Below are 14,089 nucleotides of genomic sequence, written 5' to 3'. Positions count from 1 at the left end.
TCACTGTCAATGATGCTTGAGGGAAAGGGGGTGGTGTTAAAAAAAAATGCTGAGACAACAGGATGCCCCCAAAATTCCAAGCAAACCAGGACTGTCCCAGGCAATCCAAGACCTGAGGTTACCCAGCTATTGCCCAACTATAAATCCAACCTTCAGCTCTTTAAAAAAAAATAAAAATGCTTACATATGAAAACGTGTCCTTATATAATTAATGGGTTGGGGAAAATACAACCTCTCTAGAAATTGTAGTTTTAAGGAAGTTCATATCCAACATAGAGTGGTTACTTTTGAGAGTTAAGATTTGGTACAAATTTTGAGGTGTTTGGTTTTTGTGGGGGCTTCTCTGTATTTTTTCTTTCTCTACCTCTTCTACAATAAATATTAACAATGAATTTGGGATGTTTTAAATTTTTGCTTTTTAAGATTAATTTATTCATACTTTTTTTTTTTTTTTTTTAGTTTTAGTTTTGTTAGTTATATTCCATAGAGCATCCCTAGAGAAGTCCTAGTGTCCTTATTTCACTGATTAGGAAATTGCAACAAAAAGATAGTAAGTGATTTGTCCCTACTAAGTAGCTCATCAGAAAAGAGTACTTGAAAATAATAAATAATATTTTGACTATATGTTCTTTTCAATATCTGGAATTATTATTGACTAGAAGCCTGATTCATGAAGATTCGTGCTAGAATGGGCTTTCCTTTCCCTGGCTGCTGGCACCGCCTTTCCACTCCGGCCCTGGAGCCGCCTCTTTCTGCTCCAGCCCCGCCTTCCCACGCTGCCCAGAGGCCCTGAGAGACTGGGGGTGGGGCAGAACGCCTGCGTCGTTGCCATGGTGACAACGCAAGCGTCCCACCACAGTCACTCGGCACCTGTGTATGCAAATTAACCACCATCTTTGTTGGGCTAATTTGCATATCACTCCTGATTGGCTGGTGGCATAGCGGAGGTATGGTCAATTTACATGTTTGTCTATTATTAGGTAAGATTTCTCTTTAGATGCTATATTATCTCCAATCTATAAATACAAAGATTCCCAGAAATGTGATAGCTCAAGAGCTTTTATCTGCTGGTGTAACAATCTAGAATTTGCCAGTCATAATGAGAAATCTCTATCTAAAAAGTGCAGGATTTATACCTGTGTATCCAGTACAGCAAAGCATAGGATGTTGAGTTTCACATTTCTATGAACACTACAGGGACTATGTCATTATTTTTGGAATTGACTCATCCAAGAATGTTTCTAAAACAAGGCCTTTAGATCCTCTTTGACATTTGATTAACCATGTTACAATGAAATGAATCATTTCTTTAAAGTTTACTAGATTATGTTTCCTTTTAAAAGCAATATAAACCTAGTAGTTACGTGTCTAGCTGGCTGGCTGGCTGCCTTCAGCAACTTGTGGGGCAGAAAGAAGTCAGGAATACAAAAATTGGGCATCTCCCAGTTTTTGTCAGAGAAGACATAAAATTGACAGGAAAGCACAACCACATTAATCCAGCATTGTAGAATATGTGAAATGTGCAATATTCACTCAGTATCTTCACATGGGATGCCTGATTCAATTTGTAGTTAAAAGGAATTGAATTCTGTGCTATGTAGTCTTTTGCTCCGAATAAGAATAAAACCTTTGTGTGGTGAGCACACAATACAATATATAGATGATGTGTTATAAAATAGTACACTTGAAAGTTACACAATGTTATTAAGCAATGCCCCAATGCATTTAATTAGGAAATAAAAGAATACTAATGAATGAAGTGAGTGGATAGGAGGAAAACACTCCCATCAAGTGTAGACATCTATCAGTAGTTATCAAAGTGGCTGATCTGTCATGAGTCAGATTGTTCCCTAACCTAAGGCAACCTTTTTCTTGACAGCACTCTATATTACTTATATCAGTTTATTCTCACCTCGCTCTCTATTGTAATTGTGCTTTTCCCAAAGACATTGGTTATATCTGAAATAAACAAATGCCTCTTTTTTTCCTTCTTGAGTTTCTGACGATGTGGACCGCCTCATTCTTCTGGAACAGAAGTTCTTCTTGACTTCTCTGATATAGTTAACCACCTCTTATCTGATCTGCCTGACCAGGCGGTTGTTCCTTGTTTACTTCTCTGGTTCCTCTTCCTGTTCATATTCTCCAGCTGTGTTTAATCCTGAGCACTCAGCTTTTTTCTCTACAGCGCATAACCTTTAAAAACAATCATACATCCAGAATGGCTTTAACTTTACCACTACGCAGCTATTTCCACGCTTGTGTATCTAACCTTGCCTTCTCTCCTGATCTGTCTCATACTTAAAATAACCTTACATGTTTTCACATCAACATATATGAAATTTAATTTAATCTCCTCAGCCAAGTGATTCTTCTTGCTTTTTATTAGCACTGGATCATCCAATTTTTTCTTTTCATCATCATCAACAGTATTCTTTGGTTACCTATCCCTGTCCAGACAATTAAACTTAATCCATAAAGTGGCTCACAGATATCTGAATGCTAAATTTTTAAAGTCTTGTTTTCAAAAAGCCAATATAAAGGATGCTGACAAAACACTATATTTAAAAGTACTTACAGAGTTACGAATGGGTTTTACATTTATAAATGTTAGGAAAATAATATATTTGACATGTAAAAATTATAAAAAATTCCAACTTCAGCACAGTTTCAACAGAGACCATATATCCTGCTAAATCTAAAATATTTACGATGTGACTATTTTCAGAAAAATTTTGCTGACCCTTGGCAAAAAACGTTAGTGTTCAATTTATTATAACAACAAATTCAACCCCTAGTTTATTCTTAAGTTTCATTAGTGAGAAACTACCACAACAATTAAAAAAGGAGGAGGAGGAGGAAGAGAAGGAGGCCGAGGAGGAAGAGGAGGAGGAGGAGGAGGTCAAAGAAGAGGAGGGAGGAGAAGGAGGAGATTTTTATCACCCCTGAAAGATTTCCCAGACACCCTCCCCACCCTCCCTGTAGAATATCCCTCCTTTGCTCCAGAGCCAGGCGACTACTGATCTGCATTCTGCCACTATTTATTAATTTGTATTTTCTAGAATTTTGTATTAATAGAATCATACAGTAAATACTCTTGTATCTGACTTTTAAGAAAATATATTTGTATTGATTTTAGAGAGGAATGGAGAGGGAGAGAGAGATAGAAACATCAATGATGAGAGAGAATCATTGATTGGCTGCCTCCTGCATGCCCCACACTGAGGAACAAGCCCACAACCCAGGCATATGCCCTGACCAGGAATCGAACCATGACCTCCTGGTTCATAGGTCAACACTCAACCACTGAGCCACTGGCCAGGTTGTGTCCAACTTTTTTAACCCAGAATACTGATTTTTTTATTCATTCATGCTGTTGTGTTCATCAGAATTTGTCCTTTTTCTTGTTATGTGGTTTTTTCAAGATGTTTAGAGAGCTCATTATGGTTACTTGATATATGTATACAGTTTGGCGGTGGGCCAACTTGACATAGTCTTTTCTGCCTAGAAAAATCACACCAGAGGACATGAAAACACCACTTTATTTTCTTATTGTTGTTGTAGTTGTTATTATTATTGTTTCAATCTACAGACTTGAGCTTTTTTCAATTGCCTCTGACAGAAATTTCTTAGAATATATAAAAATTGATTTTAAATTATTATTTTTAACATACATATAGCTATAATAAGATTTAAATAAACAATCATGATACAGTTTGGTACTTATATAATTAATTTAAGGTGTGGTTTTTTTTACAGTCAAAGCATACTGCAACTTGTTTCCCTTTTCCACTTTTTATTAAAACCTTAAAAATATTATCCTCAGATTCCACCTCTTCTACTTTATTTAGTTTATCTCAGTACTGTTATAACCACCTTCAGTCTTCTCTTTCCTGCAATCCTAGTACCCAATTTGATTTGTACTTCTGAAAATTTTCTAATCTTGGAACTCTCAGGGATTTGGTGGGGTCAAGAGTTTGTGTTCTCATAACTTAAAAACAAACAAACAAACAAAAACCACTACATATTTTATTTCTTTTATCTTGTCAGAAATAGTCTGGCTCCTGATAAGTAGTGTCATGACTGATGAGTTCTCCATGTTTTGAAACTTAGAAGCATGAAGAACATTGAGAGTGTTGAAGATAAAGCACTGTGGAACAGGGAGATGCTGATCAGATGAGATTGTTGAGGCTGGACCTAGTAACTGTCTTTTTATTCATGAGCATTTATCACAAAGAAGACTAACCAAATGTTTCTTGCATCTGTAAGTGACATGCAGAGAATTATGCTCTTAAGTTGTAGATCAAAGCCCTGGTTATATAAAAAGGAAAACTATCTTGTCTATACTCTGGATATTTATGATAAAAATCCATAGAATGGTTGTTTCTAGGGATTACATAATTTAACATAGACATTCTATCTAATCCCAAACCTTGAAAGTGAACTCCTGCTACCCAGATATTTTAGTCATAGACATTTCGGAAGCCAGCAGACTAAGTCAACTGAACTTTTCATGGCTCTACTAGTTCTGAATAGATGATATACCTTAAATTAGTAAGAAATTTTAGAAGAATTTTATATAACCTATGGTGAACACTAGGTAATTATCTATCCCCCCCCCCCTCCCGAGTACTTTTCAAAGCATCGAGTAATAATTGTTCCCACAGATGTCTAAGTATTTCTTGTGCTGACTAACCAATGGCTGTCAAAATGAACTCACTTGTTTCCTTTATCTGCATATTTAATGCACACTTTAGATTGTGATTCCTATTATAAATAAGAACATTAGCAAGAGCAACTTAAAGTGTGAAAATAACAACAGTTGAAAATATGAAACAATAAAAATTAAAATTCCAACTTTTCTCACACCTGAAAAATATGTATAAATACAGAAATATTGTATTTGTCTTTTTATTTCTGTCCTTGGCATGAAATCCATCGCCTTTGCTGCTAAGTCACTGGTGATGTACAATGGCAGTAGGTCAGCAGCCTAAGAGCAGTAGGAAGCCAGAAACAGACACTTTGTCAAGGGTGTCTGCCAGGGGGAAAGCAAAAGCAGGAATCTGTGACACCTTCTAAAGAGAAGAAGCCACAGGAAGGACCAGCAGCATTATGCAAACCCAGCCCCCGCAGAGAAGCAAGACACAGCCAGGAAGTCAGCTGGGGTTTAGCACCAAGCAAGCCCCCTGCCAGAGGGGCACCGACCCAGAAGAGCAGAGACCCAGGCAGGAGTGGACACTTCTTTCTCCCATAAGAGTGTCTTGGCACAAGTAACATGTGAAACAAAAAGACTAAGCAAAAGCAAAATTTTATTGAGCAACTACTGAATTCCCTAACTATAGTGGGAGAATTAGAGGACTAAAACCAACACATGCCTCAGACCTATATCTGTCACCACACGCTCCTACTCTCTCCCACTAATGAAATTTAAAAAGTATAATTTCTTAAGCGCATCCTGTGTGCCAGGGACCATCCCATAAACTAAAAAATACAACTGAACTGAACATAATTTCTTGTTTTCTAGGAGGTTACAGATTAGTGGAAGGTATGATTTTTATAATCACAAATTTGTAATTTTTGAGCCGAAGAAAGTCTAATTTTGGCCCAGCTGGTGTGGTTCAGTGGTTGACAACCTATGAACCAGGAGGTCACGGTTCGATTCTCGGTTGTCTGGGTTGTGGGCTTGGTCCCCAATAGGGGGCATGAAGGAGGCAGCCAATCAATGATTCTCTCTCATCATTGATGTTTCTATCTCTCTCTCCCTCTCCCTTTCTCTCTGAAATCAATTAAAAAAATATCTTAAAAAAAGAAAGTCTGACTTTAATAAAGATTTTATTCCTCTAAGTCCTTTATACTGCATTTTTTGTGTGCACTTTTTGTAGGCTATCTAAGAGATAGGTGGTGTTGATTAGGCCACTTGTATGATTCCACTGCCTATTTCATTTAACTGTTTTTTATAATAGAATGAACATATAGTGGAAGATTTTGAAATTATATGTTTTCCCTATGTCTCCAAAGACATTATTCCTATTATTTTAATATCTTTATGTTTCAAAGTTTTAAAAATATAAAATAGAAAACAACACTAATAAATGGTTCATGTGTCCATATATTCCCAATGTATAGAATTTATCATTACTAATATACTGACAAATTTGCTTGGAGTTTTTTTGTTGTTGTTAAATTACTGATTTGGGGGAAAATTTATAAATATTTATTATAAAAGAATTGAAACAGAATAAAAGTATAAAGATTAAAATTTTTAAAAATAATTTCAAACTTCCTGCATAAGTAATCCATATTAAAATTAGGTGACCATAATAGAAAGAATGGTGGCCAGCAATTTTCCAAATTCAAAAAGCTTATAGAACCCCAAGCAAAGAAAAATATACCTCAGCATATCATAGTCAGACTCTTAAAAACTCTAAATAGGAAATGATGAGAGCAGCTTGGGTAAGTAAAGGGAACATTGTATACAAGAAAATAATGATCAAAATTAACATAATTCTCATCAGAAACTCTGGAAGCCAGAAAACAATGGAATGACATCTTTAAAGACTCCCAACAAACCAAAAACGAGATACGAGAGAAATCCAATTCTATAGAAATGAATGAAGAACACCAGAAAGAGTAAATAAATCATTAATATAAAGGATCATTTTAAAAGTCATTGACTGTTTTAAAGTAAAAATAATAACATGAAGTGAACATCAGGCATACTAAATATTATTGGATGCCTAAATATAAATAAATTTTAAATATGTGACAATATTATAGTTACTATAATATACAAAACAATTTCATTTTACTTAGATTTGTCATAAGAAAAACTAAAATGGAAGAGAAATAATTGTTGAATTTCAAAATATGCATCTACACCACAAAAGATATTCTAATCACCACAGGAATTATAAGTGGTTTTTCAAAAAATAAGAAAAGAAATAATAAATACTTTAAAGGATTAGAAACACTGGTTTTTATCACCTAGGTATTTCAATCTTATAGTATTGATTGACTACATGCTAAAAAAGATGATAAAGTCATTGGTACTCAGATCTCCTCCCATCTTCAATCTTTCCAACTTTAGGAATGTTTTTACTTAATATCATGCTTTCTGCATTGTCCAAACACTTAACATTTACCTTTAACTCTACCTATCCTATCTAATAAAGAGGTAATATGCAAATTGACCATCACTCCAACCCACAAGATGGCCACCCCCATGTGGTCAAAGATGGCTGCCTCCATGTGGACACAAGATGGCCGGCAGGGGAGGGCAATTGTGGGCGATCAGGCCTGCAGGGGAGGACAGTTAGGGGGGACCAGGCCTGCAGGAGAGGGTAATTGGGGGGGGACCAGCCCTGCAGGGTAGGGCAGTTTTTTTTGGGGGGGACCAGGCCTGCAGGGGAGGGCAGTTGGGGGGAACCAGGCTGCAGGGAGGGCAGTTGGGGGCAACCAGGCCTGCAGGGGAGGGCAGTTAAGGGCAACCAGGCCAGCAGGGGAAGGCAGTTAGGAGCAATCGGGCTGGCAGGGGAGCAGTTAGGCATCGATCAGGCTGGCAGGGGTGTGGTTAGGGGGTGATCAGGCTGGCAGGCAGAAGCTGTTAGGGGCAATCAGGCAGGCAGGCAGATGAGCGGTTGGGAGCCAGCCGTCCTGGTTTGTGAGAGGGATATCCCAGATTGAAGAGGGTGCAAGCTGGGCTGAGAAACACAACCCCCCCCCCCCCCCCCAGTGCACAAATTTCATGCACCGGGCCTCTTGTAATTCTTATAATGCTTTTCAATATTGGTTCTGTTTCTAAATGAATGGTCCTTTTACATGATCCTTTAGCCATCTTCATTACTGAATTTTTTGTTTTTTCCTCTCTATGAGCCAACTCATCTCTTTATTGGTTATATTTTATTATCATGTAGTTTGGGAAAGGAGTTCCCCAAGAAGATTCCTGGATGCTGAATTCCCAGCATTTTTCTATGTTTGATAATTTCAAATGCTAGATTGGCTGAGTATAATATTCTTTGACCACTTTTTTCCTCAGAACTTAATAGATATTGCTCCATTATCTTTAAGCATTTAAAGTTGATGTAAAGAAGTCTAAAGCCATCCTAAAATTTACGACTTATTAGGAGATTGGGGTTTTAAAGAATCCGTATCAAAATGTTGCTGGACCACAGTATTATACTTTAAATCTGCAAATTTAGTTCTTATTGTATTTTTTAGGAAACTTTTCTTATATTAATATTACATCTTTTTATTCATCTTCAGTTCCATTTATTGGATTCCCTATTTCAAGGAAAGCAATTACCAGTCCTAGGGTATTTTTATTACATATTAGCTTCTATAATTCTCTTAATCTCTCTGTGTGTTTTTTTCATCTTAATGCGCTGGAATTTTATATTAGCAAAATCTTTTCCTTTATTTTCAAATTCTCTGAGTCATGATATGCCTCTTCCATAGTCAGTTCCAACTACTGATATCACTGTTTTTCATTAACTGTCATGGCATACAGTGAGGTATATGGTGTCTGTAAGACTATGCCTTCACTGAGTGTAAATCTCTAGCTCTTTATTCCTCAAATATGTAAGTACTGGTACCATATGGAATTTAATATCTATACTGATTTAATTATTTGTGTTTAATTGGCAGGCTTGGCACTATCATCTGTATATTTTTATCATATATCATTGTTCAAAACTCTTTGCCAGAATTTAAATAAATACTAGAGACAGAGGCCATTTGGAGTCAATATGGCAGGTTGCTCAACACATTTAGTCAGGGTTGCTGGCAGCTCTTGCTGTATGGGTGTGTCAATTCTCATTGGTGGAGGATGTAGTGCGAAGGCTGTCACACTAGCTCCAATTGGCTGTGAGTGCAGGATAACATTCAGAATTCAGGAAAAATAAATCATGAACTAATGTTTCACTTTATTTAGAGACAAATAAAATTAAAGGAATGGGCCAGGCAGCTATTAAATGAGTTCATTTAATGCATTTGCTATTTTAACACTCTTCTGCAACATGAAGGAATTATGGGATGGAGAGGCAGGGACAAAGAAGATTGCTGACTAAGACAGCCTGCGTGCAGTTATAGTTTGAATACCTGGGTTTCACCCTTTTCTGAGATCTTTTTCCAAGTCCTACAAGGCTTAACTGCTCTGAGTTGCAGGCCATATCTTAGTCCTCAGAGGGGACTCTCTCGGGTTTTAGAGGAGTTCTCCAAGTCACCATTGCCATTTGACAAATGTGAAGCCCTGAGACTTCACTTCCTTCTGAGCCAGGCAGCTCAGTCAACTCCCTGTTTTCCCCACTCTTCATCTGCCACCACTCCTTGGTTAAATTTGTACGGTTGATAAGGGAAAGGACACACAACAAGAATAGGACCAATAGGACCACAGTTGTTTAATTATTTTTTCCTTTAATAACTAGAGATAAGAGATTTTCTTACAGACCCTGGGAAAGTGGAGGATGTGTTGCAAAGAGAAAAACAAGGCTATAAAAAGGAAATGAAGCCTCTAAGCCTGGATGGGTCCACTACTCCGAAAAGAAAATATGTTTTGAGAACAAACCAAGGACAGGACATGCTTGGATTAGTTGCTGTGCCTGGACCCTGACCCCCTCCAGGAGTTTGTCTCAGGAATGCTGACAATTCTCAGGTCCCAGGAAATGGCAGAGCTGGGTTTCAACACTATTGAATATTAACTACTAGTTATTGGACTTCAAGATCCTGGAAGGAGACACGCAGACCACAGATCCTGCAGCCCTTCTCCTGCCCCACTTCCCCCTTGCACGTAGCCTTTCTTCCTTATCCATAGATAATCAGCTGGTTAGTAGGGGAGGTTAGAGCAGAATTTACAGGATGGCCTGCTGCTCTCTGCATACTGCCAGCATTATTGGAATAAACGCTCATATATGATTCAACCTTGTTTCTGCTTAATTTGTGCCCGGTTTCAAAATGGCAATGGTGATTCTCTCACCTCATATGGAACTGAAAGAAATTATTGAGATAATCAGCCAAAATCTTCTGTACTTGTTTTGCTCCTTGATGATGTTAAAAATATTTAACTCCTCTAGTCCATTATAGTTTCATTGTGTCTCACTAAATATTTGTCAATAAGTTTCAATTCCTGAATCAAAAGAAATATAAAATTGGCATAGTGGGTATGTTCAATCCAGATACATCAAACTAAAGACTTTTGAAGGCATTTTTCATCATTGAAGTAGAGATCTAAGTAAAGAAAATAGCAATGCATCTTCCAGCTGGTGTTGCTCAGTGGTTGAGCATCGACCTATGAACCAGGAGATCACAGTTCTATTCCCAGTCAGGGCAAATGCTGGGTTTTGAGCTTGATTCCCAGTAGGGGGCTTGCAGGGCACAGCCAATCAATGATTCTCTCTCATCATTGATATTTCTATAGCACCCTCTCCTTTCCTCTCTGAAATCAATAAAAATATATATATTTTTTGAAAAGCAATGCACAGAAAGAATTCCCTTCTCTTCACTAGGCAAAGAATAGGAAGAACAGATGGATTATAAGTGCTTGTTTCTAAAACAGTTAACCTATTATTTTGTGGGATATTGTTGTCTTTGTGAACAACTTGAGAGGAGCCAAACATTTTATCCTTGCATCTCAGTGCCTGGCAGTGCGCATAGTGGGTGGTCAGCATATTCTATTGAATAATTGAGATTCTAGATTCTCTCTTAAATTTTTTTTGCAGACAATCATAGAAAGGAGAGCCTGCGATTTAGAGCCTGCAGTATTTGGAATAGGAACTTGTTTTTACTCTGAGGTTAGAAACTTCCACAGCTGAGTACTTTGGTAATGAAGGTTCCTTTTCTACATTTGCCCAGCCACGGCTGGGCACAGGCAAATGTCATACAAGTTGCATTTAAACACTCTTTTCTTTTCCTATTAATGGTATTTATGTTTCCTGGGGCACACCTATAAGATTCAAAGAATTTGCTGTATGTGTGAATAGGCTTTTAACAAAAAAAGGCAGTTTTCACATGCAAGTTATTTCAGCAGTCAGTTCCTTTCCCAAAGCACAAAAGGCTAGATATTAAAACAAACACGAGAGAATGTGCTGTTATAACAAATGGGTCCTTAGAGATGGGCTTTAAAGCTTGTTTTTTGTTTTCTGATCTAACTTTTACCCTATCACTTTGTAACACTTCGAGAAACCCTGAAATAAATCAGTGAAATTCTCACAGTTTTCAAGGCTGACAGTTCAATTTTTTTCCTGTTTTGTCTACTGCTGTGGCCAATGTAATTAGGTCATACTCATGTGAAAAGTTACTTGTACAAAACAAAACAAAAAATTTGGATGTGTGTGTGTGTTTTCAGGAAGATTTGTTTCTGCTAATGTTCACAGCATCATTTGCACATGAAAATAATTCCCGTCTACATAATTTAAAATATTAATGTTGTTTTAAAAAGCACACAAAAAACCCTAATTCAAAAGGAAATAACTTGGTTACTAATTTCATATCATTGTTAGCATAGTTATATTTTAAAATATTTTTAACAGCTAAACCACTGATTTTAAAACATTTGTTAATTAAGTAGACTGGATGCCAACCTGAAAAGGGGTCATTTCAGCAGAAAGGTGAGAAAGGCCTAAATTTTAATAGAGATGTGATGCTAGCAGCCTACCTTGCAGGCTGTCCTCTAATTTCATTTTATATTAAAAGTTGAGTGTAATTCTTGTTTTGTGTATTTTTCTAATAGACTTTATTTCTGTTTATACCAGCAGATGTAAATTTCAAGCTCACAAATATATTATTTACTTTCTTGCTTCTATATTCCTAGAAAGGTTAGGAACTGTGGGAGAATGACAACTCCACCATGTGAAGATACTTAGTTGTGTTTTATGAAAAATCTTGACAGTAACTCTTTTTTCTTCTTTAATAAGCTAAGTATCTTGCTTTCATTTTTGTGGATTAATTTAAGAATTTTAGTAACTCAGGCAATTCTTCTTTGCTTCCAAAACTTAAACACCAGGATTAACAGACATAAGAGGCACAATTTAGCATGTTTTATTGGCGGAATGTAAAGGTCAAAATTAACAAGCTTTATAGAGCTCCATTAGAAGTATACAGTAGATCCCTTGTAGAAATCATGAAGGAAAGCAGTGTAGGCACTGTTGGGAACACAAATGCAAAATTTGAGTTGCTATCTCTGATGGAAGCAGAGCAATTGTTAAAAATTTGACTGGATTGCAAAATAATTTAAAGGGCCAGCACATCTTTAAGAATGTACAAGACAGCTTTATTGTTCTTATGTAACATTTACAGAGAAGCAAGGCATGCTAAACATGAAGTAATCCACAGAATTCCTCTGAGTCCCTACCCAGAGATTCTGTTTCCAAATGAGATAAGTAGGTGAGATACAGAAACAAAATGAGAAGGCTTCATTAGTGCTGCCCTTACAGAAGCCTACAAGGTGGTGGGAGCTCACTTCAACCACTTTGCTAAGAGAAAAAAATGAAAACAAGTGAGATCTGGGAAAAGATAGTAATTTTTTGGAAGATAAGAGGTTTGCTTTCTGAAACAAAATGTACATAGCTCATGTTTTAACCAAGAAAAAACATGATTTGTTAGTGAGGGAGCCGTTTTCCCAAATGACATGAAATAACTTTTTTATGACATTCAGAAATTTACAGTGGCCTCTTGCTAGACCTTTAACATTGTTCTGTAATCCCAGCTTTGGGTAGAGCTTAAAACATTTGTAGAAAATCGCTATGCTTACAACCATGTTTATTCTTCAGCTGTGGTAGCAGGACTTCTTTTAACATGCTAGTTTTCTTTTCTTTTGCAGGGACTTTACGTTTTTGTGGTCTATTTCATTCTTCACAACCAGACTTGTTGCCCCATGAAGGCCAGCTACACAGTGGAAATGAATGGGCACCCAGGACCCAGCACGGCCTTCTTCACACCCGGGAGCGGAATGCCTCCCTCTGGAGGGGAAATCAGCAAGTCCACCCAGAATCTAATCAGTGCTATGGAAGAGGTCCTGCCCTTGACCTTGACTTGACCTCTATCTGTCCGTTTCTTTCCCATATACGTACGGCCTTTCCATCTCAAAAAGTGTACAAGTTAAATGGTGTTATGTAACTTTTAAATCCTTTTCCTACATGCTGACCAACTATAATATTAAAAATATATGTTCAAGTGCTCTGGTAGCTCCGATGGTGGAGAATGCAGATATCAAACATTTGAATCATCACAGAAAGTTCTGTTGAACTGTGCTGATCTAGATGTTCAACTTCTTAACAAAATTTTTTAAGATTTTTGTCTTCTCTCAAATTTGTTTCTACAGTCCTCGGGTCACTTTTCTCAGTCTGCGACATCCCTGCATTCGCTCAGAAAAGCTTATATTGGGAGACAGCAGCTGTGACAGTTCAATTCCTGGGCCTGAGCCACTACTCGAGTGTTCATTCGGGGTTTGTTCAGTGGCATACCCTAACGTGTGCTCTACATTCCTCAGAGGCTTAGGATTGGCCTTGATCCAGCTGTCAACAAGGGACTGTCAGAGACATTCTAGAAAGCCTTCCAGAGAAGGGAAAGCATTAGGAAAGGAAGGATTAAGGGGCTTTTACCAGTAACCACAAGGGAAGTGAATATTTTTAATTATTTCAGGATAGAACTATCTTTACTTTTTTAATATGTTTTTTTTCTTTATCTATTAATCTTATATCTAGCCATTCAATAGTCTCTGATTCACTTTATTTAATTTTTATTTTTAAAATATGTTTTTATTGATCTTTAGAGAGAGAGAAGAAGTGAGAGGGATAGAGAGATAGAAACATCGATCAGAGAGAAACATGGATCTACTGCCTCCTGCACGCCCCCTACTGGGCATCAAGCCCACAACCCAGCCATGTGCCCAGTCAGGGGATCAAATCAGTGACCTCTTAGTTCATGGTTCGATGCTCAACAACTGAGCCACACCGGCTGGGCTCAGGATAGAATTTTTAATTATTTAATTTTTTAAAAGGAGGAGTTTAGGATACTATCAGAGAACTTTTTTTTCAATTCATTATGTCCTTATAGATAGCTGCTATAAAATTGTATTTGTATCTTAGATCAAACATTAGGA

The 14,089-nt window shown here is 37.1% G+C and overlaps 1 protein-coding gene across 1 annotated transcript in view; it reads left to right on the top strand.

Annotated features, from left to right (window-relative positions):
• ADGRV1 (adhesion G protein-coupled receptor V1) overlaps positions 1-14,089 on the top strand; it is a gene marked incomplete at its 5' end in the record, with an annotated part of 444,372 nt that overhangs the window by 423,089 nt on the left and 7,194 nt on the right. The window contains one exon of the mRNA XM_079797671.1: positions 12,809-13,000. Coding sequence (XP_079653797.1) covers positions 12,809-13,000 — 192 coding nt within the window. The remainder of the gene's footprint in view (positions 1-12,808; positions 13,001-14,089) is intronic.

The sequence above is a fragment of the Cnephaeus nilssonii genome (genome assembly GCF_951640355.1).
Source record: "Cnephaeus nilssonii genome assembly, chromosome: 2".
Taxonomy (NCBI): Eukaryota; Metazoa; Chordata; class Mammalia; order Chiroptera; family Vespertilionidae; genus Cnephaeus; species Cnephaeus nilssonii.
The sequence above is the reverse complement of the archived record's forward strand: the minus strand, read 5'-3'. Positions and strand labels throughout refer to the sequence as shown.